This window comes from Salvelinus namaycush, chromosome 5, assembly GCF_016432855.1.
Source record: "Salvelinus namaycush isolate Seneca chromosome 5, SaNama_1.0, whole genome shotgun sequence".
NCBI classification, from domain to species: domain Eukaryota; kingdom Metazoa; phylum Chordata; class Actinopteri; order Salmoniformes; family Salmonidae; genus Salvelinus; species Salvelinus namaycush.
The window spans coordinates 19582093-19599044 of record NC_052311.1 but is presented as its reverse complement, the minus strand read 5'-3'; the positions used below and the strand labels follow the sequence as shown (position 1 = coordinate 19599044).

At 40.4% G+C, this 16952-nt stretch overlaps 1 protein-coding gene across 1 annotated transcript in view; it reads left to right on the top strand.

The window, feature by feature from the left end:
- The window catches only part of LOC120046958 (relaxin receptor 1-like), a 132556-nt gene that overhangs the window by 13307 nt on the left and 102297 nt on the right, over nt 1-16952 (top strand). The window contains exon 2 of the mRNA XM_038992510.1: nt 12479-12625. Coding sequence (XP_038848438.1) covers nt 12479-12625 — 147 coding nt within the window. The remainder of the gene's footprint in view (nt 1-12478; nt 12626-16952) is intronic.

Here is a 16952-nt window from a genome sequence, read left to right as displayed (position 1 = left end):
TTTGAGAGAGCGTGAAAGGTAACTTCTCTCATTAAATTACCTACGTTTGATGTTTGAAGTTTTTATCTCACAGGATATACTGTACAGTAAGTTGCCCTGTGAATACCCTCAAGATTCTTATTTCCTTACGTCAAGAACTCCCATTTACCTGTTTACACTGCCTGAAGGAGAAACCTGAAACGTGTTGCATCCACACCACTCTCATTATTTGTTTCTGTGGCTTGAATAACAGGTATGTTGACTACTTTAATCATTCATAGCTCTGATTACCACACACAATCTTTATGGCACTTTCTGGTCTCACTTTACTTCATGTCACCTCCAATGTTCCTATTTTCCTAACAAGTTAAACCTCGCAAAATGTCGACACAAGGACAAGCGAGATGGACACTTGAAATTGCATGCAAATTCATAGCGGAGAGACTCATTTCACGGATACCTTTAAAGCTGCTGGAGAGAGGGTGATAAGATGGACACACAAGCTGCATATCAGATAGCAGGCATGGATCACTCTGTCCTGTCAAAACCCCTAGGCCGTAGCAGAACACATGCCCCAAGGCATGTTGTATGTTAATGCCCATCCACAGAAACCCCCACTGACAACAATATTGCAGCAAATCCACTCCTTCTTCCTTATGTGAGCCCGATACATTGATTTAATTCAACATTGTTCTGAGGATTTCCATGCCCTACTTTGGAATTGGGATGTAAATGGGCCATTCTATTTGGTTAATCAACTCTGCCCTCAGTACTTGGTAATAAAGCACTCTTATAGTTACAATACAGTACGGGCTTAATGTGTTAGAGTGGGATGTATTAGTGATGGGCTGAAGCCTTGTTGGGAATAAAGACAAGGATGAAGGTGAAATAAGTAGCCCTCATTCACTCACAGTCAGCCTTCCACACTTCAGGCTAGCACGGTCAGTAAACTCTATACTGAACAAAGATATAAACGCAACATGCAACAATTTCAACGAGTTACTGAGTTAACTTTACTGAGTTACAGTTCATATAAGGAAATCAGTCAACTGAAGTAAATCAATTAGGTCCTAATCTATGGATTTCACATGACTGGACAAGGGTGCAACCATTGGTAGGCCCACCCACTGGGAAGCCAGGCCCACCAACCTGGGAGCAAGGCCCATCCAATCACAATTACTTTTTCCCCACAAAAAGGGCTTTATTACAGATCGAAATACTCCTCAGTTTCATCAGTTGTCTAGGTGGCTGGTCTTAGACGATCCCACAGGTGAAGAAGCCAGATGTGGAGGTCCTTGGCTGGCGTGGTTGCACGTGGTCTGCGGTTGTGAGGCCAGTTGGATGTAGTGCCAAATTCTTTTAAAATGACATTGGAGGCGGCTTCTGGTAGAGAAATTAACATAAAATTGCTGGCAACAGCTCTGGTGGACATTAGCATGCCAATTTCCCGCTCACTCAAAACTTCAGAGATCTGTGGCATTGTGTTGTGTGACAAAACTGCACATTTTAGAGTAACCTTTTATTGTCCACAGCACAAGGTGCACATGTGTAATGATCATGCTGTTTAATCAGCTTCTTGATATGCCACACCTGTTAGGTGGATGGATTATCTTGGCAAAGGAGAATGTTTATTAACAGGGATGTAAACAAATTTGTGCAGAACATTTTAGAAAAATAGTTTTTTTGTGCGTAGATGTTTTGACCACTTGGTGTAATCTGTAAGGTGTCGGACTGTCAGAATTTGCTAAGGGACATTATTTTGCTGTCAGTGTTTCATGCAGCACCAAATGCCACTCAAGAAGTTTCCATTAGAAAAAAAGCACTGGACGCACTGGTTGAATCAACATTGTGTCCCTGTTATTTCAATGAAATGATGTTGAACCAATGTGGAATAGACGTTGAATTTGTGCCCAGTGGGAAGGTTCTGAAATGAACTAGAGCAATCTTATCAATGTTGGAGTATGAAGTGTAAGAAATTGCAAAATTGAAAACCATAGTTCAGCAGTTTTTCTGATGTTAAACCAAATAATTGTTTGGTTCTAACTCAAAACATGTATTGAGTTGTGTCTGACCCCAAGCTATTTCAGGAGTATTGTCTAATCAGCATTATTTTAAATATGAAATATTACACTTTTGCATCAGGAGAAAAGTTCGCTATTTTCTCAACAAATAGGCTATTTAAATAGGCTAAATAAAAAGGCATTGTAGAGAAGTGTAAATGAAAACAGTTTGTGTGTTTTATCACCTGCTGTAAAAACCAGGCACCAGCTTTGTACCCGGTGCAATTTTTTGCTAAATCTGCCATTATGTTTTCGTCTGCCAGCAAACAGCTTTCCAGGGTGCGACAAACATAACCCAATTCTTCATATGCTTCATACGCAAAACACGACTGGGCACAATAGTGCTTGTTAATAAGGAACTTGTATTTATTTTTACAGGGTAGGCCTACTCAAAAATGCTCCCCTTCAGTGGTAAACATTTATTTTTGGAAACTATTTTCATAATTTTACCTGCAGACACAAACTATGGTCTCTCTCTCTCTCTCTCTCTCTCTCTCTCTCTATGTATCCATATCTCTCTGTCTTTCTTTCTCTCTGTATTTCTTTCTCGCTCTCTCTCTATAAATATATGTATCCATCTCTCTGTGTCTTTCTTTCTCTCTCTATGTATCTCTCTCTCAGTCTTTCTGCCTCTCACTCTTTCTGTCTTTCTATCTCTCTCTATCTATGTATCTCTCTCTCTCTATGTATCCATCTCTTTCTGTCTTTCTTTCTCTGTTTCTTTCTATGTATATCTATATCTCCATCTTTCTTTCTCTCTGTCTTAATCTCTCTGTATTTATCGCTCTCTTTTTCTCTCTCTCTCTCCCTCGCGCGCTCTCTCTCTCTCTCTCTATTTCTGTATGTATCTCTCTCTCTCTCTCTCTTTCTGTATGTATCTCTCTCTCGCTCTCCCCGTCCCTCTTTCCCTCTGTTGATGACAAACGGTTCGCACGGGCTCTAGAGCGGCAGTGGAGATTTCCGCGCGCCAGTTGGTGGAAATAGATTCTCTGGAGCAGTTTCGAATCGGTTTCTCTACTGTTGGCACCAGACAGCCGCCAAACATCTTTACCAACGTCATCTTGACAAACTTAACTACTAAGTAGTCTAGCCCATCTTGGTAACTGCAGTTCTTAGTCTACAGCTTTTACGCGTTGGAAGCTTGGAAGGAAACTAAAACGTCTGTTTTCTCGTGTTTTTAATGTCGTTACAGTTAAATATGCAAGCTTTTGTCGCTTGGATTCTCATGTATGGAGTGACAGGTATGTTTAACCTAATGATATGTTGCACATCAGTTTGTTAACTCTGAAATTGACCAATATTTATTTATGCTAATGTATGGTTTAAGCCTGTATATTATCTGTTTTCCCCTCCAATTCTGGCATTGTTTGCATTTATTTTTGATACTGGTCTTCTGGAAGTTTGCTTAGCTTGAACGTCTTAGACGTGTATATTGCAATAGATGCAGCTAAATGCAGCCTATACTGTAGCTTTGCTAACGTTAGTGTTAACCACCTAGCAAACATTAGCCACAACAAATTGGAATTTGGAACATCATAAGTTTTGCTAATTCGAAACATATTATATAAATGTCAAATTCATAACATATTGTAAATATTGCAATTTGTAACATCTACGAATTGTAATTCGTAAGATATCAAATGAAACGGAAGATGGACATGGACACAAATCAATACATACCATACCATACAAAACATAATATATCATACTAATTGGAGTGTCCTGGATTTACATGTATAATGTTATGTCTACCCCTGAGTCCCAACCTGGTCTCAGAGCATTTCGTATTATTCTGTACGTAAATCCGAACTATCCTCCTCAACTATTTACTCAACTCTTACCCTAGGAGGTCTGGAGCCTACTGGTTTTCTCTTCTACCTGATAATTAATTGCACCCACCTGGTGTCCCAGGTCTAAATCAGTTCCTGTTTAGAGTGCAACAATGAAAAAATGCAGTGGAACTGGCTTTGAGGTCGAGAGTTGACTTTGAGGGCTCTACACTATACATTGCTTGATTTGTCAAATAACCTGAAATTAGGCAAACTAATAGAATTTAGCAACCAGGAATTGGCGGAGCGATTTCTGCATATTGCACCTTTTTTGGCTGATGGCTGCTGATGTTTCACATTGAGATATTACATTGCTGTGGTGCTGTTTATGCAGTTTGGAGAGACTCATTTGGGGTTGAGGAATATTATTCTCAGTCATATAAATAATGTATTTTCCCACCATTTGTTTACAAGAGAGCATTGAGGTCATCATGGGACCTTTTTACATAACTGTTCACCTTATTTCAATGATGTGGAATGAACACCAGTAGAGAATTATATAGAAACCATCTCCTTTATGATGCTCATACCATAGAGATACATATTGTGGCTCATACACTAAATATAACATGTCAGGATCTTGCCCTGGGCTTTTCTGAAATTAGCATGGCAAAGATTTTGGCCCTGAGAGTCATATTCTAAAATTACATTCTCACCACTTGCAGATATCAAACAAATATTGATTAGTAAAATCAATCATTCAAAATACTGTATTAGTATTACATATATTGTATGACACATCTGAGAACATTTGCTTTATTCAGTATTTCCATGACAACTGTAGCTTGTTTAAAAGTGATGATCAAGATCATTGAGTAACTGTTGAGCCTGCATGCATCAATTTCAATCAGTGAAATTAGTAATCCAGCTATAAGTGCTTGTCAGTCACCACATACCCTAGGCCAGGGGTCATCAACTAGATTCAGCCACGGGCCCATTTTTTCTTGAGTGGATGGTCGGGGGCCGGAACATAATTATAAATAATTTGTACTCTGCAAATTGACGCAAGAAGCCCAAAACATAATACTTTCAAACTTTGATTGCATTGGTACACAAACACATACACTGAGTGTACGAAACATTAGGAACACCTGCTCTTTCCATGACAGTGACTGACCTGTATTGATGTCACTTGTTAAATCCACTCCCCTTCATCTAGGAGGATGAAGGCTCAACCACCCTAGACCACCCTGTAATGCACAGCACAACAGGTGTCACAAATTGATGAAATCAGCTGAGCTCCAATGAATGAAAATTATATGCAAATATTTGGGGTGAAAAAAGGTAGACCTCCTACAGTATCATGACTGACAAGTCAGCCATGTTAGTGACAGGTTGCTCTGTGGCTCGGTGCTGGAAAGTGTCCACATTGACAGATGGACTGAGAGACTGTCTAACATCAGTTGACATCAGTTGACCAAAATAACTTTGCCACAGGGTTATTTGGGACACTGCAATAGTACTTTCTTCCTCAAATTTGATCTTTAATGTGCATGGATTTTGTACACAGATCAAGAGATATTCTTAGTATTGACTCAGATTAATTTGTCATGAAAAAGTAATTGAGCACACAGGCTACATGGAAGGTAGATGTATTTCAAAGTATCCCATGCAGACTAACGTAAAGTTCTACTTCATTCCCAAAACAAAATGTCCCATGCAGACTAGTGTAAAGTGCTACTTCATTCCCAAAACAAAATGTCCCATGCAGACTAGTGTAAAGTGCTACTTCATTCCCAAAACAAAATGTCCCATGCAGACTAGTGTAAAGTGCTACTTCATTCCCAAAACAAAGTGTCTCATGCAGACTAGTGTAAAGTGCTACTTCATTCCCAAAACAAAATGTCCCATGCAGACTAGTGTAAAGTGCTACTTCATTCCCAAAACAAAGTGTCTCATGCAGACTAGTGTAAAGTGCTACTTCATTCCCAAAACAAAGTGTCCCATGCAGACTAGTGTAAAGTGCTACTTCATTCCCAAAACAAAGTGTCTCATGCAGACTAGTGTAAAGTTCTACTTCATTCCCAAAACAAAATGTCCCATGCAGACTAGTGTAAAGTGCTACTTCATTCCCAAAACAAAGTGTCTCATGCAGACTAGTGTAAAGTTCTACTTCATTCCCAAAACAAAGTGTCTCATGCAGACTGACGTAAAGTGCTACTTCATTCCCAAAACAAAGTGTGTCAAATGTTATTTTGCTTCAAACGTCAGATTTTATTTGGGGTTGATCTGGAACTGCAATGCAACAGATGGAATGGGACGTGGACTCATCTCAGCATCGAACCACTTTAAATATTGGAAAATGTGGAGTAGGACTTTACAGGCGGATATTTGATGTCAATTTCCGTTGCTTGAAATGGAATTATTATGCACTGTAAAAAAAACAACAAAAAAAAACACCTGCAAATGTTGTTGTTTCAACTATTTATTATTAAGTAACTGGTTCCATAGCGTTTTTTAGTTTACTCAACTTTTCGTTCAAAGTGTTACCTGAACAAAAGAAAAACATAGCTCCAACTTAAGACAGCTGTGACAAAAATTCTGTTAATATAAAATGATGTGTTTGCTCAACTCAAATTCACTGCATCACCTGTCATGGTGGGAACAGATGTTAGACATAAACAGCTTTGCAAGTCTCTTTGAAGGAGTTTCCTTGTTGCATCATGCATTGCTGTATCCAGAATGATGTTCCTCTAGAGACATGGTTTCAAGAATTGTTAAGGAAACATACTCTTATTAGGATAGATGAGCAATGGCTTCTAAAAGATAATTGATGTATCTCTTCTGAAATGATACGAGACACCAAGAGGACTGCAGTTCTCCTCAGTATGTTGGTGGCTATAGATTGCAGCCGGTAGATTGGTTTTCCTACCTGTGATTTTATCTTAGTGTATAAGCTCTGATGTTGGAACCATCCTTCTCGTCTAACTGTGTTAGACAACATCAGTATCTCCATGATTGATTTTGAGAGCAGTGAATTTCTCAGAGCGAGTGTGAAACTAGGTCCCTCACTCATGTCTCTGTTGTGATGAAGTGCATGGCTGAGGTTAGCCAAAGCCCTGAAGTTTGCACATGACTTACCATGTCCATCTTTACAATGCATTTACATTTCAGTCATTTAACAGAAGCATTCAGGGTTAAGTGCCTTGCTCAAAGGCACATCGACAAAGACTCCTAGTCACCCCAATAAGTACTGAGGTGTCACTATCAGCTGTTAGGGTTCATGTAGTCTTCATTCTCATGATCCCAGCATGATAACATCAAGACAACTGGGAATGACACCATCTTTTTGGTTATTATCTGGTCAGTAAACCATGATGGCCATGTGTCAAGCATGCCTCACTTAATTGCAACCAATTCCCGCTGGGAATATTCATTGGTTACGCTCTCTGTGTGACAAACGGGAGCAAACCAGGTAAATGCCCATTATGTTGTTGTAAGTGCCTCTCTTGTAAAGCAGTTAGGGGCTGGTTGGTTGTACAGCAGTAGGAGCAATAGAATCTAGGATGATCCCGCCAACTTGAATTTAAGATGGCTTTGACATAAGGAGCAACACTTCTCCTGGTCCATTGGTGTAATATGGATCAACATGGAAAAGAGTAGAAATTGAGGTTCAATCCTGCATTGACAAATGCTTCAGTAAGCAGTCAGAGCTGTGCTATTCAGAAACAAATAATGGACTACATACACGATGATGTGTGGGTATATTTCAGAAACATACAGTGCATTTGGAAAGTATTCAGACCCCTTCTTTTGTTTCACACTTTGTTACGTTACAGCCTTATTCTAAGATGTATTACTTTTTTTTATCAATCTACACACAATACCCCATAATGAGAAAGCGGAAAACATTTTTTTTGAAATGTTTGCAAATAAAAAACAGAAATACCTTATTTACATTAAGTCAGACCCTTTGCTATGAGACTCAAAGTTGAGCACAGGTGCATCATGTTACCATTGTTCGTCCTTGAGATGTTTCTACAACGTGATTGGAGTCCACCTGTGGTAAATTCAGTTGATTGGACATGATTTGGAAATGCACACATGGTCACTCTGACAGAGCTCCAGAGTTCCTCTGTGGAGATGGGAGAACCTTCCAGAAGGACAACCATCTCTGCAGCACTCCACCAATTAGGCCTTTATGGTAGAGTGGCCAGACGGAAGCCACGCCTCAGTAAAAGGCACATGACAGCCCGCTTGGAGTTTGCCACAAGATTCTCTGGTCTGATGAAACCAAGATTGAACTCTTTGGCCTGAATGCCAAGCGTCACGTCTGGAGGAAACCTAGCACCATCCCCATGGTGAAGCATGGTGGTGGGGGGGATGTTTTTCATCGGTAGGTACTGTGAGACTAGTCGGGATCGAGAGAAAGATGAACAGATCAAAGTGCAGAGAGATCCTTGATGAAAACCTGTTCCAGAGAGCTCAGGATCTCAGACTGGGGCGACAGTTCACCTTCCAACAGGGCAACAACCCTAAGCACACAGCCAAGACAACGCAGGAGTGGCTTTGGGACAAGTCTCTGAATGTCCTTGAGTGGGCCAGCCAGAGCCCGGACTTGAACTCAATCGAACATCTCTGGAGAGACCTGAAAATAGCTGTGGAGTGACGCTCCCCATCCAACCTGACAGAGCTTGAGAGGATCTGCAGAGAAGAATGGGAGAAACTCCCCAAATTCTGGTGTGCCAAGCTTGTAACGTCATACCGAAGAAGACCCAAGGCTGTAATTGCTGCCAAACGTGCTTCAACGAAGTACTAAGTAAAGGGTCTGAATGCTTATGTAAATGTGATATTTCAACAACAGCAAAAAATTATACATTTGCAAAAATAAAAAATAAACAGTTTGCTTCGTCATTATGGGGTATTGTGCGTAGATTGATGAGGGGGGGGAAACGATTTAATCAATTTTAGAATATGGCTGTAACGTAACAAAATGTGGGAAAAGTCTGAATACTTTCCTGGTGCACTGTATAACTGACTACAGTATGATGTGTTGGTATATTTCAGAAACATAACTGACTAGATACAGTATGATGTGTGGGTATATTTCAGAAACATATAACTGACTAGATACAGTATGATGTGTTGGTATATTTCATAAACATATAACTGACTAGATACAGTATGATGTGTTGGTATATTTCAGAAACATGTAACTGACTAAAGTATATTGTGTGGGTATATTTCATAAACATATAACTGACTAGATACAGTATGATGTGTTGGTATATTTCAGAAACATGTAACTGACTAAAGTATATTGTGTGGGTATATTTCATAAACATATAACTGACTAGATACAGTATGATGTGTTGGTATATTTCAGAAACATGTAACTGACTAAAATATATTGTGTGGGTATATTTCATAAACATATAACTGACTAGATACAGTATGATGTGTTGGTATATTTCAGAAACATATAACTGACTAAAGTATATTGTGTGGGTATATTTCAGAAACATAACTGACTAGATACAGTATGATGTGTGGGTATATTTCAGAAACATATAACTGACTAGATACAGTATGATGTGTGGGTATATTTCAGAAACATATAACTGACTAGATACAGTATGATGTGTGGGTATATTTCATAAACATATAACTGACTAGATACAGTATGATGTGTGGGTATATTTCAGAAACATAACTGACTAGATACAGTATGATGTGTTGGTATATTTCAGAAACATAACTGACTAGATACAGTATGATGTGTTGGTATATTTCAGAAACATAACTGACTAGATACAGTATGATGTGTGGGTATATTTCATAAACATATAACTGACTAGATACAGTATGATGTGTGGGTATATTTCATAAACATATAACTGACTTGATACAGTATGATGTGTGGGTATATTTCAGAAACATATAACTGACTAGATACAGTATGATGTGTGGGTATATTTCAGAAACATAACTGACTAGATACAGTATGATATGTGGGTATATTTCAGAAACATATAACTGACTAGATACAGTATGATATGTGGGTATATTTCAGAAACATATAACTGACTAGATACAGTATGATGTGTGGGTATATTTCAGAAACATATAACTGACTAGATACAGTATGATGTGTGGGTATATTTCAGAAACATAACTGACTAGATACAGTATGATATGTGGGTATATTTCAGAAACATATAACTGACTAGATACAGTATGATGTGTGGGTATATTTCAGAAACATATAACTGACTAGATACAGTATGATGTGTGGGTATATTTCAGAAACATAACTGACTAGATACAGTATGATGTGTGGGTATATTTCAGAAACCTAACTGACTAGATACAGTATGATGTGTTGGTATATTTCAGAAACATATAACTGACTAGATACAGTATGATGTGTGGGTATATTTCAGAAACATAACTGACTAGATACAGTATGATGTGTGGGTATATTTCAGAAACATAACTGACTAGATACAGTATGATGTGTTGGTATATTTCAGAAACATAACTGACTAGATACAGTATGATGTGTGGGTATATTTCAGAAACATATAACTGACTAGATACAGTATGATGTGTGGGTATATTTCAGAAACATAACTGACTAGATACAGTATGATGTGTGGGTATATTTCAGAAACATAACTGACTAGATACAGTATGATGTGTGGGTATATTTCAGAAACATATAACTGACTAGATACAGTATGATGTGTGGGTATATTTCAGAAACATATAACTGACTAGATACAGTATGATGTGTGGGTATATTTCAGAAACATAACTGACTAGATACAGTATGATGTGTGGGTATATTTCAGAAACATAACTGACTAGATACAGTATGATGTGTGGGTATATTTCATAAACATATAACTGACTAGATACAGTATGATGTGTGGGTATATTTCAGAAACATAACTGACTAGATACAGTATGATGTGTGGGTATATTTCAGAAACATAACTGACTAGATACAGTATGATGTGTGGGTATATTTCAGAAACATAACTGACTAGATACAGTATGATGTGTTGGTATATTTCAGAAACATATAACTGACTAGATACAGTATGATGTGTGGGTATATTTCAGAAACATAACTGACTAGATACAGTATGATGTGTGGGTATATTTCAGAAACATAACTGACTAGATACAGTATGATGTGTTGGTATATTTCAGAAACATAACTGACTAGATACAGTATGATGTGTGGGTATATTTCAGAAACATATAACTGACTAGATACAGTATGATGTGTGGGTATATTTCAGAAACATAACTGACTAGATACAGTATGATGTGTGGGTATATTTCAGAAACATAACTGACTAGATACAGTATGATGTGTGGGTATATTTCAGAAACATATAACTGACTAGATACAGTATGATGTGTGGGTATATTTCAGAAACATATAACTGACTAGATACAGTATGATGTGTGGGTATATTTCAGAAACATAACTGACTAGATACAGTATGATGTGTGGGTATATTTCAGAAACATAACTGACTAGATACAGTATGATGTGTGGGTATATTTCATAAACATATAACTGACTAGATACAGTATGATGTGTGGGTATATTTCAGAAACATAACTGACTAGATACAGTATGATGTGTGGGTATATTTCATAAACATATAACTGACTAGATACAGTATGATGTGTGGGTATATTTCAGAAACATAACTGACTAGATACAGTATGATGTGTGGGTATATTTCAGGAGCAAAAAGGCAGTGGGGGGCCTTTGCATGTAAAAGTGCACCCGTTTAGTTTGATTATCATGGAAGCAGATAAAGGATGGTGGATATGTTCCCCTGTTGCATTATGCAACTAGCCTATACTCCAGAGAGCACACGAACACTCTGAACTAAGAATAAATCATCTCTATGAACTGAACACCATGGGAGCCCTGTTAATATTTCGTATTTCATACATTTTCAGAATTGACTGCTAATTGAAACATTGATAGGAAAATGCTCAAGTGTTTTGGACAAGCCCATCCAGAGCCGACTGACTGATGAGCTAGCTCCCCTTGGGTGGACGATACTGAAATATGTTTACTTTCATCATTTTTAGAGGGCTCTTATAATATTATGTTTCCACTCAGGAAATACACCAACTTTAAAATTAGCAACCGCTCTTTAATTTTCCGTGGTGTTATAATGTGTTCCCATTCCCCACTTATAATATCTGTTCCCATTCCCCACTTATAATATGTGTTCCCATTCCCCACTTATAATATGTGTTCCCATTCCCCACTTATAATATCTGTTCCCATTCCCCACTTATAATATGTGTTGCCATTCCCCACTTATAATATGTGTTCCCATTCCCCACTTATAATATGTGTTCCCATTCCCCACTTATAATATGTGTTCCCATTCCTCACATATAATATCTGTTCCCATTCCCCACTTATAATATGTGTTCCCATTCCCCACTTATAATATCTGTTCCCATTCCCCACTTATAATATGTGTTCCCATTCCCCACTTATAATATCTGTTCCCATTCCCCACTTATAATATGTGTACCCATTCCCCACTTATAATATGTGTTCCCATTCCCCACTCAATGAGAAACACAGACTTTGAAATTGAAACACGGCTCTTGAATTTTCAGCAGGAACTTCGTTCAACATCTCAGAGGAGAAGACGAACTGCCCCCTAGGATATTTCCCTTGTGGCAACCTGAGCATGTGCCTGCCCCAGCTCATGCACTGCAATGGCGTCGATGACTGTGGAAATGAAGCGGACGAGGAGAACTGTGGTGAGTCGTCAGTTTATTAATTTATGTGTCAAACTCCAGTCCTGGAGGGACGAGTGTCTGGGGATTTTACAACTCCTTTGTACTTGATTGATCAATTAAGGTCACTGATTAGTTGGGAACTCCCATAACCTGGTTGTCTAGGTCTTAACGAGACTCCGATAGAAATGAAATAACAAAAACCAGAAGACACACGGCCCTCCAGGACCAGCAGACACACGGCCCTCAAGGACCAGCAGACACACGGCCCTCAAGGACCAGCAGACACACGGCCCTCAAGGACCAGCAGACACACGGCCCTCCTGGACCAGCAGACACACAGCCCTCAAGGACCAGCAGACACACGGCCCTCCTGGACCAGCAGACACACAGCCCTCCTGGACCAGCAGACACACGGCCCTCCTGGACCAGCAGACACACGGCCCTCCAGGACCAGCAGACACACGGCCCTCCTGGACCAGCAGACACACGGCCCTCCTGGACCAGCAGACACACGGCCCTCCTGGACCAGCAGACACACGGCCCTCCAGGACCAGCAGACACACAGCCCTCCTGGACCAGCAGACACACGGCCCTCCTGGACCAGCAGACACACGGCCCTCCTGGACCAGCAGACACACGGCCCTCAAGGACCAGCAGACACACGGCCCTCCTGGACCAGCAGACACACGGCCCTCCTGGACCAGCAGACACACGGCCCTCCTGGACCAGCAGACACACGGCCCTCCTGGACAAGCAGACACACGGCCCTCCTGGACCAGCAGACACACGGCCCTCCTGGACAAGCAGACACACGGCCCTCCAGGACCAGCAGACACACGGCCCTCAAGGACCAGCAGACACACGGCCCTCCTGGACCAGCAGACACACGGCCCTCCTGGACCAGCAGACACACGGCCCTCCGGGACCAGCAGACACACGGCCCTCCTGGACCAGCAAACACACGGCCCTCCTGGACCAGCAGACACACGGCCCTCCTGGACAAGCAGACACACGGCCCTCCTGGACAAGCAGACACACGGCCCTCCTGGACCAGCAGACACACGGCCCTCCTGGACAAGCAGACACACGGCCCTTCACGAATTGAGTTTGACACCCCTGATTTATTGACTCATTTATTATAAGTAATTGTATTCTGACTGTGCTCACTTTGATCCTTGCACTCCAGACTTTGATATTTGGATATTTGATAATGAAGTGTGGCAGTGCATCAGATGTAAATTTTTCCATCAAGGAAAGTTCAGGATTATTCAATTTAAAAAACAAATATATATTTCACCTTTATTTAACCGGGTAGACTAATTGAGAACTGCGACCTGGCCAAGATGAAGCAAAGCAGTTCGACACATACAACAACACAGAGTTACACATGGAATAAACAAACATACAGTCAATAATACAGTAGGGAAAAAAGTATATATACAGTGTGTGCAAATGAGGTAAGATAAGGGAGGTAAGGCCATAGTGGTGAGGTAATTACAATATAGCAATTAAACACTGGAGTGATAGATGTGCAGAAGATGAGTGTGCAAGTAGAGATACTGGGGTGCAAAGGAGCAAAATAAAGAAATAAATACAGTATGGGGATGAGGTAGTTTGATGGGCTATTAACAGATGGGCTATGTACAGGTGCAATGATCTGTGAGCTGCTCTGACAGCTGGTGCTTGAAGTTAGTGAGGGGGATAAGAGTGTCCAGCGATTTTTGCAGTTCGTTCCAGTCATTGGTAGCAGAGAACTGGAAGGAAAGGCGGCCAAAGGAAGAATTGGCTTTGGGGGTGACCAGTGAAATATACCTGCTGGAGCGTGTGCTGCGGGTGAGTGCTGCTATGGTGACCAGTGAACTGAGATAAGCGGGGCTTTACCTAGCAAAGACTTATAGATGACCTGGAGCCAGTGGGTTTGGCGACGAGTATGAAGCGAGGGCCAGCCAACGAGAGCATACAGGTCGCAGTGGTGGGTAGTATATGGGGATTTGGTGACAAAACAGATGGCACTGTGATAGACTGCATCCAATTTGTTGATCTTGCAGCAGTCATAAAACATATCACATCAAAAATGTAAAATAAATAACGAAGGATATTTAAATACAAATAGGCAGGGTAAGTGCAGTTTCATAGTGCAAGTGCTAAGTGCAATTAGTCCAACATTTTGTTAAGTTGCAGAATTGCATTCGGAATAAAAGTACCTACTTCTTTTAACCGTAGGTAGTCTGTACCTGCGGCCAGAAGGAAGATGCTGTAATTCAGGGTGGAGTGGATGCGAAGAGTCAACCGCTATTTTATTCGCCTTCTGGAGGGCTCTGCCCAGGTAGAGAGATGACAATTCTTGCTGTTGCTGCCCCATGATTTTTCCACAAGTCCTGACTATCTTGCCCAACCTATTTTTCTGTGCAACCTTGAAATTCCCAAACCAGCAGGTCAAGCAGTAGGACGGAATGCTCTTAATGAAAGATTTATAAAATAGAACCATGATGGTTAGATCAGCATTAAAACAGTGCAGTTTCCTTATGAAATACATTCTCTGTTGGCCTTTCTTAAAAATAGCGTCAGTACACTGATCCCAGGACAGCTTGTTGTCAATGACTAGCCCAAGGTATTTGTACTCCTCCACTATTTCAATGGGCTCACCTTTTATCAGTGATGGTGTGTGCATGGTAATGTTCCTTCGAAAGTCAATCACCTTGTCCTTAGTTTTGATGTATTTAATATTAGATGGGATGACTCACATCAGACAGTAAAATCTTTTAGAGCCGGTCCGTGCTCCGTCTCATCCCCTTCGGGAAGATTGACCAAAGCAGTATCGTCAGCATATTTGATCAGGTGGCGCCCTGGGAACCGGCTCCGGCAGTACTATACAGTATGTACTATACAGTATGTATAGTACTGGTGAAAGAACACTTCCCTGTGGGGTTCCAACTGAAGTAGTGCGCACCTCAGAGAGTGTGTTGCCAACTCGTACCTACTGAGACATATTAGTTAGAAAGTTGGTGATCCATGTGATAAGCATAGCATAAGTCTCCTCTCAGTCTGTCCGCGAGGACAAACTGATTGTGTTACATGCAGAGGAGAAATCTGCGAACATGATATGCACATGGATTTTTTTTTAAATTATTATTATTATTATTATTATTTATTTTTTACAATTCGTTCAAATATTTTTTATTGAACACACACAGGAATGGTGTATAGGTATAAAAGGCAGGTATACAATTTTTATCTAAACATAAAAGAGCAGACAGAAACAACAAGACCCAGAGTTCTGGGTACAAAACAAATATTACAAAACAAGACATACAGAACAGGGACAGGTAGAAAGAAAGAGGGTAGGTGTCACCCCCCACTTATTCCCCCCCTTTATCCCTCCCCCACTTCTTCCCCCCCTTTATCCCTTCCCCTTATTCCCCTCCCGACTGCTCGGGTGGCGGTGCCAGCACATGCTGCCCAAAGGTGGATTAAAATATTACTATTGAGAGTGCGTTAAAAAGTACAAATTCACAGCGCCGAATGGTCCAAGTAAGAGAGGAAAGGCTGCCAGATTTGATCAAATGTTGATAATTTATTGTTCAGAATATATCTAATCCTTTCTAAGTGTACAGTGTTTGCCAATTCGCTGAGCCATAATTTGGTAGTGGGCGCTTCCTTCTTTTTCCAAAACAACAAGATTAGTTTTTTTGCCGTAATGAGACTGTAAGAGATGAGTTGTTTTTGAGGGTTGGTTAATCCGTTTAGGGAATCAGACACTCCCAGGATTATCAGAAGCGGGTCTGGGTCAATTGAAGTCTCCAGAACTTCAGAGAGGATCCTAAAAATTCCACACCAGTAACCATACAAGCTAGAGCATAGGGCAAAGCAGTGGAGTAGTGTACCCTGTGCAGCCTGACATTTATCACACATAGGGGATGTATCAGGAAATATCCTATGCAGTTTGGTTTTGGAATTGTGTAATCTGTGTAATACCTTGAATTGTATGAGACGATGTCTGGAGTTAATGGAGCAGGTGTGGATATACTCCAAGCTATCTTCCCAGTCTGCCACCGAAATGTCAGTCCCTAGTTCTTCCTCCCATTTTGCCTTAATGGCATCTGTAGAAGGTGTGCTAACCGATTGAAAAGCATCATATAAACGAGATATCAGTTTGTCTGAGGTGGGGGATGTTTTTATGCATCCGTCAAACATGGAAGGCTTAGCGTTCCCAAATGTTGGGAGGTGTTTTCTAACATAGTCTCTGATTTGTAGGTATCTGAAAAAGTTACTTCTGGGAAGATTATAAGTTTCCCTCAGCAACTCAAAGGAAGCAAAGGTCCCTTCTATATATAAATCCCCTATGGTA